General features: G+C 48.0%; 1 protein-coding gene across 1 annotated transcript; it reads left to right on the top strand.

The window, feature by feature from the left end:
* Window positions 1-5,631: 5,631 nt before the first annotated feature.
* On the top strand, window positions 5,632-10,002 carry PRG3 (proteoglycan 3, pro eosinophil major basic protein 2). The gene is made up of 6 exons (XM_003826435.5): window positions 5,632-5,668; window positions 6,001-6,134; window positions 6,966-7,279; window positions 7,959-8,090; window positions 8,935-9,046; window positions 9,863-10,002. The coding sequence occupies exons 2-6, from the start codon at window positions 6,074-6,076 to the stop codon at window positions 9,919-9,921; spliced, it is 678 nt and encodes a 225-aa protein (XP_003826483.3). The 5' UTR covers window positions 5,632-5,668; window positions 6,001-6,073; the 3' UTR covers window positions 9,922-10,002.

Raw genomic sequence — 10,002 nt, 5'->3', positions numbered from 1 at the left:
CTCCCTCTCTCAGGATCTCCTTCTGGGGAAACCTGATATAAGACAGCTTGCCATGCGTCAGACTCTGAATGAGGCCTGGGAATACAAGACATAGTCCTCTGGCACTTGGGATATATGGTTATTTGTAACATAGGCACAAAAACATCTACTAGTTGTTACCGCTTATTGAGCACCCACAACATACCCCCTGCTGTGGCAGGCACCTTGCCTAGATGACCTCATGTGATCAATAATTATGAGCCCTATTTTACAGAACCAGGCTCAGAGAAGTTAGGACCTGTCAAAAGACTTGCCCAAGACTGAACCTCTAAATGCAACTCATATTGAAATTCAACTCTGCTCCAAAGCATGTTACTTTAACCCTTGTGCTTTTACAGCTGGCTACTCTCCCCTTATGGTCACACGGGGATGAAGCACAGGGGGAGGAAAGCCAGACTGTCTCACTCTTGGGTTCATCTTGGGACACAGGACACCAGCCCAGCTGGAGGTGAGGGAGCTTTAATCAGAGGGGAGGGAGGAAGGCATTCTCAACCCCTTCTGTACTAGGGAGGTCAGCAGAAGAAAATAATTCAATGTTCTAAAGCCATTTTTTTCTCCAGCATTCCTCCAATTCATAGATCTTCATATGGGATTGGGGGCTCAGAGAGGGGTGAAACAAGAACTCTATTTTTTTGGAGTGTGGTATAGAGAAGGGATGCTAATTCTCTAAGGTCACATAGTAAGTTGAGAAAGAGACAGAAATCAAACTCAGGTTCATTTCAACTATTGTTCCACAAGAATCTGTTGATTTCAAAGATGGTGGACTATGGGTTCATCCCTGTGGTGAGTGCTGTGAGGATGCAGCTGAGGTGGAACTTTCACTACTTGCCCTCTTGGACTTTATATTCTGGTGTGGAAAGGCATTGCTTCCCTTATTTCAATATTAACAACAAAGGGTAATAATATTTCCCATTTATTAAGCATTTACTAGGTGTCAGGTACTGTGCTAAATGTTAGGTGAACTTTGTCTTGTTCCTCATAAATCTCTGCCGCTGTGGGTGTGTGCTTTGACAGAAGTTTGACTTCCAGTCCACAGAGATCTTCTTTGGGGGAGTAATATCAAGAAGGGGCACAAAGGAAGCTGCAGGGCTCCTAGTCCCATCCTGTATCTCGACCTAGGCATGTTTACATTGGTGCATTCACTGTGAAGTTTCCCTGAGCAGTCCACTCTATAGTGTGCTTTATAGGAGCACATTGTACATTCATTGAAAAATTTTTCTTGGCCAGGCACGGTGGCTCATGTCTGTAATCCCAGCACTTTGGGAGGCCGAGACAGGCAGATCACCTGAGGTAGGGAGTTTGAGACCTGCCTGACCAACATGGAGAAACCTCGTCTCTACTAAAAATACAAAAAAATTAGCCGGGTGTGGTGGCACATGCCTGTAATCCCAGCTACTCAGGAGGTTGAGGCTGGAGAATCGCTTGAACCTGGGAGGCGAAGGTTGTAGTGAGCCGAGATCGTGCCATTGCACTCCAGCCTGGGCAACAAGAGCGAAACTCCGTCTCAAAAGAAAGAAAGAGATTTTTTCTTTTTCTTAAAAAGTAAAAATCATGAAATAAGGGGACTGGGCTAATATTCCAAAATATGGGTTTGTGTGTGCATTTTCCTCTCCAGTAAGATACTAACTAAGCTCTGTGAAACTGCTTATCTATGATTCTTTATCATTGAATCCTTGGAGTTCCTTACACTGTGCAGGGCACAGAGTAGGGGCTCAATCAACAGTGCACTCATTGCTTTTTCATAGACAAGGGCCACCCTCACTCAACCCATGTGCCAGGCATAGTCCTGAGAGCTTTGCTTAAGCTGATCTCATTAGAGGTAAGTCTTGTCATTAGCCTTAGTTTACAGATGAGAAAGCTGAGGCAGAGAGGGGCTGACCCTGGAACTTGTGATTTCATTATACATCACCCTACACTGCCTCTCAAGATGGCAAGGCCTACCGTCTGCATAATGAGGGGATGGACTGAATCTTGGAACAAGAGGCGGAGTTTGAAACCCCTATGAACACAAATGCAAACATTAAGCCAGAGGCTTGGGGTTCCTTGGATGCTGAAAGCAATGTTGTCATCATTGGCTAGATCATCTGGGGGTAACACATCTGGGTGTGTCAAAGAAAGCAAAGATTTGGGAGTCAGACAGACTAGGATCTGATGTATCATTTGTTACTAGTTGTGCAAACTTGGATAAGTCATTTGACTTCTCTGGGCTTTTGTAGTACCTATATAGACTAGAGATGGCAATACCCAATTTGTAGGATGACTTTTAAGGATTAAGCTGTTGTTAAGTAACAGATGTAAAAACCTTAATGAAGCATAGTGTCTGGTCCATGGAAGACCTTCAAAAATGTTTTTTCTTGTTTTAAATCAGACAGAAAAGGTCACTGAGGTCATTGGAATATCTTTGCCCAGGGTTTATATACAGTGAAAACAGGATCGACTTGAAAGAGGGAATGGTCTGTTCAGGAGGGAGGTTGATGAGAGGAGGCTAGAGAAACACAGCTATCCGGTGGATAAGGAGCTGGGAGCCTACGGTTCAGGCCTGTCTCTACTTGCTGTGTGACCTTGGGCAACTTGTTTAAAGTCTCTGAGATGTCATTTCTCCATCTGTAAAATGAAACAACAAGGCCGGGCATGGTGGCTCCCACCTGTAGTCCCAGCACTTTGGGAGGCCAAGGCGGGTAGATCACCTGAGGTCAGGAGTTCAAGACCAGCCTGGCCAACATAGTGAAACCCCGTCTCTACAAAAATAAAAAAATTATCTGGGCATGATTGCAGGTGCCTCTAATCCCAGCTACTCGGGAGGCTGAGGCCGGAGAATTGCTTGAACCTGGGAGGCGGAGGTTGTAGTGAGCTGAGATCATGCCATTGCACTCCAGCCTAGGTGACGGAGCAAGATTCTGTCTCAAAAAAAAAAAAAAAAAAAAAAAAGAAAAGAAAAGAAAAGAAAAAGAAACAATGAGTGAGTGTGAGGCTCATGGTAGTATTGGTTCCTGAGAGTAGCCAACCTTATTGGTCATCCCAGCCACCAAGTGAAATGGTACCCCTGGCTTGGGCCAATGAATGAGGAAGAATAATGGCAAATGGGGGTCTATGCCTCCACCCTCCACCACTAGGGAGGTCTCAAGCTTGAAATCCAGTGACCAGGTTTTTAGGTCCTGGACCTGGCCGGTCCTCCTACAGTCAAGTAGATAAGTGGAGGGTTTGGTCCGTTGGGCTACGGAGATAGTGATCAAGGCCGTTACTCTGCAATCAGACTCAGAAATGGCCTCTCAGTTACTTCTCCATTTGTGGGTCTCTTGGGAGAGCAGAGGAGAGGAAGGAATTTAGGTCTTCTCACCCTCTGGGCTGCCTGTCCCTGCTCCCTGAGCCATGGAGGGCTGGGGTGGAATATGGGGAATAAATCTGTACTTTTTTTTTTTTTTGAGACAGAGTCTTGCTCCGTCGCCCAGGCTGGAGTGCAGTGGCATGATCTCTGCTCACAGCAGCATCTGCCTCCCGGGTTCAAGTTATTCTTCCACCTCAGTCTCCTGAGTAGCTGGGATTACAGGTGCCCACCACCACGCCCGGCTAATTTTTGTATTTTTAGTAGAGACAGGGTTTCACTGTGTTGGGCAGGCTGGTCTCAAATACCTGACCTCAGGTGATCCACCTGCACATGCCTCCCAAAGTGCTGGAATTACAGGCATGAGCCACCGTGCCCGGTCCTACCAATCTGCACATTTTAATTGACAAGGGTCACCCTCCACTCATGTGCCAGGCATAGTTCTGAGAAGCATCCCACAAGGATGCCTCTGAGTTCACCCTGACAAGTCCACTAGCTCTTGGCAGAGACATCTGGCAAATTCAAGGCTTGAGACATGCTGGCCTCTCTTTAACGTGCAGCAAATTTGTCTAGAGCTTGGTCAGTTAAAATTTTGATGTTTTGTTTTGCATTAATTTCAATTTTTAAGAAATGTTGCATTAAAATGTTATTTATCTTGAATAGTGAATTTCTTAGTGTCTCCTTAATTTCTTAGTGTGTCTGAGTTGAGAGCCTCCCCTGCCTGATTCTAGTCCAGACCCTGGGGTGACAGAAGACTGGTGGGAGATGGGAGGTGAGGAGGGGAGTGTTGGGTGGAGAGGATGATCTACAGAGTGCTGGAGAGACTCTGTGTGGAGCTTTTCATGCTGCCTGTTTGCCAGCCCTGAAGCTATGCCTTGAGGTTGGGCAAGGTGGCATATTCTAGATCAGAGATCCTCAACTGGGGCCATTTTTCTCCCCAGAGGACATTTGGAAACATGTGGAGACATTTTTGATCATCTGCGGGGGTGGGGAGAGGTGCTACTGACATCTGGTGAGTAGAGACCAGAGGGACCATTAAACTTTCTACAACGCCCAGGACAGCCCCTCCACAATAAAGAGTTATTTGACCTCACATATTAATAGCACAAAGTTGAGGAACCTTGATCTAAATCCACAGCACAGAAGAAAGGATGTAGATTTTTCACACATTAAAGATGAGAAAGCTTGTGCCTGTAATCCCTGTGACTCAGGAGGCTGTGGCAGGAGGATTACTTGAGCCCAGGAATTCAGGGTTACAGTGAACTATCATCGCAGCACTGCACTCCAGCCTGGGTGACAGAGCAAGATTTTGTCTCTTAAAAAAAAAAAAAAAGATGAGGACAGACACAGTGGCTCATGCCTGTAATCCCAGCATTTTGGGAGGCCGAAGTGGGTGGATCACGAGGTTAGGAGTTCAAGACCAGCCTGGCCAACATAGTGAAACCCCATCTCTACTAAAAATACAAAAAATTAGCCAGCTACTTGGGAGGCTGAGGCAGGAGAAGCGCTTGAACCCGGGAGGTGGAGCTTGCAGTGAGCCAAAATCTTGCCATTGCACTCCAGCCTGGGCGACAGAGCAAGACTCTGTCTCAAAAAGAAAAAAAAAAAGATGAGAAAGAGGAAGGGAGAGAAAAAAGAGAGAGAGGAAAGAAAGAGAGAAGGTTTTGGAGTCAAAAAGACTTAGAAATTCCAGTTCTTCCACTTCCCATGGAACCTTGGCAAGTTGCCTTCTCTCTTTCTCTGAATCTCACATTTTGCCTCTGTGAAGTAGGGATGGTGCCTGGTGGAGATGATGTGGAGATGAGGGTGATGGGTGTGTTGCACACAATGCCCCTAGGATGGGTGAGAGCTTGGGAGCACTGAACTTCCCTTTCCCCTCTTATTTCTTCCCCCCATTGTCTCCCACCAGCTCCCTGGGATCTCCACTTCACTCCCTGGGATTCCACCAGCAGGAGGCTACTCCTGGAGTTAAGGCATGTTGTTTAGACTGGGGCATTTTAGGGGGCATAAATAATAATTATGCCTGGACAATGGACATAACATCTAGGGCCTTCTGAAGCAAACCAGGGTGTGGGGTACCCAAACAAGGCAGTAGGCCCCAGGAGGCAGGTCCCTGCAGTCCCAGCAGAGAGCAGGGCACAGGGTTGAGAAGACTGAGCAAACTTCATTATCAGCTCCTTTGTCCCCCACTCTGTCCTGGAGCAATCATTCTGGCCTCTTCCCACTTCCCCAAAAACCCAGTATAAAGGCTGCTTCTGGCCCCTGAAGCCAGAGGCACTGAGAGTGGAGGTCTCAGACTCTTGGAAGGTGAGTTCTTTTCTGGCTGCCCAGGCAGGACCAGTGTAGGCCCTGGGAAGAAGCAGCACCTCATAGGGCAAACACGTAGGAGGCCTGTCCTTAGGAACATCTTAGCTAAGCAGACCTGTCCCCGCAGGGGCAGGAGTCTGGGCTAAGGGTGATACTGGAGAGCAGCAATGGAGACTGGAAGACAAATGAAATTTGGTACCTGAGTTATCCCTCCCACCATTCCTTTTCTAGACTCTCCAGCTCAGGGTCTGTTCATGGCAAGAGGAGAAAGCAATCTTGTTTGCTCTTTAATCAAACAATTAAACAAACATTCCCTCTATACTATGTGCCAGGGGCTATACTAGACACACAAAGACAGCCCCAAGAAGGAAGGTGGAGTAGTGTCCTCGCTAAAAGACAGTAGATATGCAACGCCTCTTGCTCCTGCCCTTTCTCCTGCTGGGAACAGTTTCTGCTCTTCATCTGGGTAAGTCTCTCCCTTCCCTCCTCATGCGTCTTTCTCTTTTTTCCTTTTTCCTACACTCCCCTCCCCCCGCTTTTATTTGCACTCATGAGGCCAGGACCACAGCCTTCCCTCTTTAGCTGATACAGCTCATCTCCGGTAAGATATCACTTGGACTCAGAACTGTAACCTGGAACTTTCTCTTTTTTGTTTGATTTTTGTTGTTGTTGTTGTTTTTGTTTTTTTGTTTTTTGTTTTGTTTTGAGACGGAGTCTCACTCTGTTGCCCAGGCTGGAGTGCAGTGGCGCGATCTCGGCTCCCCACAAACTCCGCCTCCCGGGTTCAAGCAATTCTTCTGCCTCAGCCTCCTGAGTAGCTGGGACTACAGGCACATGCCACCACGCCTGGCTAATCTTTGTATTTTTAGTAGAGACGGGGTTCCACCATATTTGCCAGGCTGGTCTCAAACTCCTAACCTTGTGATTCGCCCGCCTCGGCCTCCCAAAGTGCTGGGATTACAGGCGTGAGCCACCGCACCCGGCCAACTGTAACCTGGACTTTCAGAAGGAAAAACCACCCACCTGTTAAGATGAAGGGCTGGTGACTGCCCCAGGCTTCTCACACGTGCTTTCTCCCACCTTCAAAACACACACTCGTGGTGTCGGCCAGAAGTCAGGTTCTTGTCCATTTGTGGGTGTGACCCGAGAGATCTCTCCTTACCTAACACCAAGGAAATCCTTCAGTCTTGTCTTCAGGTGGAATTCCTAGGAAAGCTCCAGCGAGGTTGCTGGAGCTGTCCACGGTGCTGGAACTAGGAAGCTCTTGACCTGATGGCAGGTTACCTCTTCTTCCCAGAGAATGATGCCCCCCATCTGGAGAGCCTAGAGACACAGGCAGACCTAGGCCAGGATCTGGATAGTTCAAAGGAGCAGGAGAGAGACTTGGCTCTGACCAAGGAGGTGATTCAGGCAGAGGAAGAGGAGGTCAAGTCTTCTGCCTGTCAAGACAACTTTGAGGATGAGGAAGCCATGGAGTCGGACCCAGCTGCCTTAGACAAGGACTTCCAGTGCCCCAGGGAAGAAGACATTGTTGAAGTGCAGGGAAGTCCAAGGTGCAAGACCTGCCGCTACCTATTGGTGCGGACTCCTAAAACTTTTGCAGAAGCTCAGGTAAGTAGTAGGGAGGCTACTGCGGAGGACCTGGGGGAAAAGAGAGTACATTCAGTCTTCTGTTCCCTATTCATTTTAGGCTAGTGGTTCTCAAAGCCTCGCATGCATCAGAATCACCTGGAGTTGTTAAAACACAGCTTTCTGGGCCTCACCTGCACAACTTCTGATTTAGGAGGGCTGAGGTGAAGCCTGAGAGTTTGCATTTACAACAAATCCCCAGGTGATGATGATATTGTTGGTCTGGGGAGAACCACCGATTTAAACAAAAGGCTTTGGTGTTAGAAACGCCTGTGTTAAATTCTGGTTCTGCCTTTTATTAGCTGTGTTACCTGGGCAAGTTGCTTTGCCTTTCAGAGCTTTAGCACCTTCATTTGTAAAACGAAGATATATAGCACCAACTTCTTAGAGTTGTAGTGAGCATTAAATGAGATAATACATGAAAAGTGTTTGGAATAGTCACTGGGCTGTAATAAACTCTCAATAAGTGGTGGTTATAATTATTATGAGTATTATCATTTCCTGTAGGATTGTCCTGACAGCTAATTAAGAAGCAAAAGATAGGATTAAGGGAGGCAAGTAGGTTTATTTTTAACCTGAAAAGGGATGCTGGGCTCTTGCCTGGAGACTCAGAAACTTGAAATAAATGAGAGGGAATTCTCTACTTTGTTTCCGTCTGCAGAATGTCTGCAGCAGATGCTACGGAGGCAACCTTGTCTCTATCCATGACTTCAACTTCAACTATCGCATTCAGTGCTGCACTAGCACAGTCAACCAAGCCCAGGTCTGGATTGGAGGCAACCTCAGGGGCTGGGTAAGTCAGGGGCCAAATCTTGGGTGCAGTAAGTTCTTTCTGAATGTGTTAAAGTAGCATCTGATGGTGCCAAGCCTCAGGCCAGCAGCTAAGGTTTCCTTAATGTGGCAGGCAATGATGTGCTGGAGATGGCTTGTACTGGCTCAGGAGAACTGATGGTGCACATCTCTTACCAACTCCATGCTCAGTGACTACATGCTTGCAGCTTGACATCAGCCATGGTGGGAGTATTTACACAAAGGAAATAGGCAATTGCTACACATCAGGGCTCCTTTCTACTCCCCATCCTCCCACCCACCCCAAGAGCTGGTATAAACATTTACCAGCATACCACTGGAGTCATGAGACAGAGTCCAGGCCCAGCTTAGTCACTTAGAAAGCTAGCTAAATAGGTTTCTTGGAGTCTTGGTTTTTTTTCAATCCCTGAAATGGGGACCTTCTTCTCTCAGGGTGGTTCTGGAATTGTGGGTGAATAAGTGGCATTATATTTGGTATGGTCCATAGATCAGCAGTATGGTCCATAGATCAGCAGTACCACCATCCCCTGGGAGCTTGTTAGAACTGCAGAATCTTGGACCCCACCGCAGACCTCTTGAATCAGAACCTCCATTTTAACAAGATCCCCAGGAGATAACGTACGCACAGTAAAGTTTGAGAAGCCTGCTCTGTGTGATGGCTGAGAGAGATGGTTGCTCTTCCTGTCATTGCCTGGAAACTCTTAGGAATGGCTCTCTAGGGTGTCTGGCTCCTGGCCAGGTAGGCAGTGAGAGAAGTCAACAGGGGGTATTCCATGAGGTCCTGGATCTGAACTTCTGCCCTCTGACCTAGACTGTCACTTCTCTAGTTCCTGTGGAAGCGGTTTTGCTGGACTGATGGGAGCCACTGGAATTTTGCTTACTGGTCCCCAGGGCAACCTGGGAATGGGCAAGGCTCCTGTGTGGCCCTATGCACCAAAGGTGAGGGGGAAGGGCACCAGGGCAGGGAGAAGGGATAGTAAAGTGGATTCTTAATACTACCCCTTTGAGCTGCCTGAACACACCTCCCCAAACTCAGACCCTCCCGCTGACTGAAGAACAAAAGTCCTGTGTGTAAGGAGGGCTGAGACATAGGGAATCCTCAAAGCAAAACCAGGTGATAGGAGTTCTGGAGACAGGGGGGTGGGCTGGATGGTGTGTGTGTGGGAAAATTCTTTGCCTCCTTTGATATGAGGGCAATAAATTCGAACAACAGGTATGACCAATGAGAGTAGCGGAAGTGGATATAAGGCGTGGATGAGAGAAAAGGAAGGATGGGGGAATTAGGGATGGCTGAGAGACAAGATGCCCGCCTCCAACAGCAGACGTGGGCAGCAGCATGGGTGCCAGATGTGAGTTTAGTATAGTGGCTGAGACCATATGTGCTGGAGCAAGACTGCTGCAGTTCACATCCCAGTGCTGCCACTTGCCAACTGAGATACAGGCACGTTGTTTATCTCCACTAAGCCCCCGTTTCCTCATCTGTGAAATGGGGATGATGACAGCACCCACCTCTTGGAGTCATGGTAAGGATTAAATGCAATAGTCCACCTAAGTCCATCTAATGCAGTTAGCACACAGCCTAGCTAGCAGTAAGAGATCAGCAAATGTGAGCCAGTAGGGATGTGGGGCAAGCACACAGCTGGCAGATGACGATGGCCATAGATGGGGACATAGGAGGCCCCTGAGGAGGGAAAGAGGTGAAGCCCAGGCCAGACCCCGCAGTGCGGTGGACTTCACTGTGCTCTCTGCTGCTAGGAGGTTATTGGCGACGAGCTCAATGCGACAAGCAACTGCCCTTCGTCTGCTCCTTCTAAGCCAGCGGCACGGAGACCCTGCCAGCAGCCCCCTCCCGTCCCCCAACCTCTCCTGCTCATAAATCCAGACTTCCCACAGCA

This window comes from Pan paniscus, chromosome 9, assembly GCF_029289425.2.
Source record: "Pan paniscus chromosome 9, NHGRI_mPanPan1-v2.0_pri, whole genome shotgun sequence".
Classification (NCBI taxonomy): Eukaryota; Metazoa; Chordata; class Mammalia; order Primates; family Hominidae; genus Pan; species Pan paniscus.
This window is presented reverse-complemented; position numbering and strand designations above follow the sequence as displayed.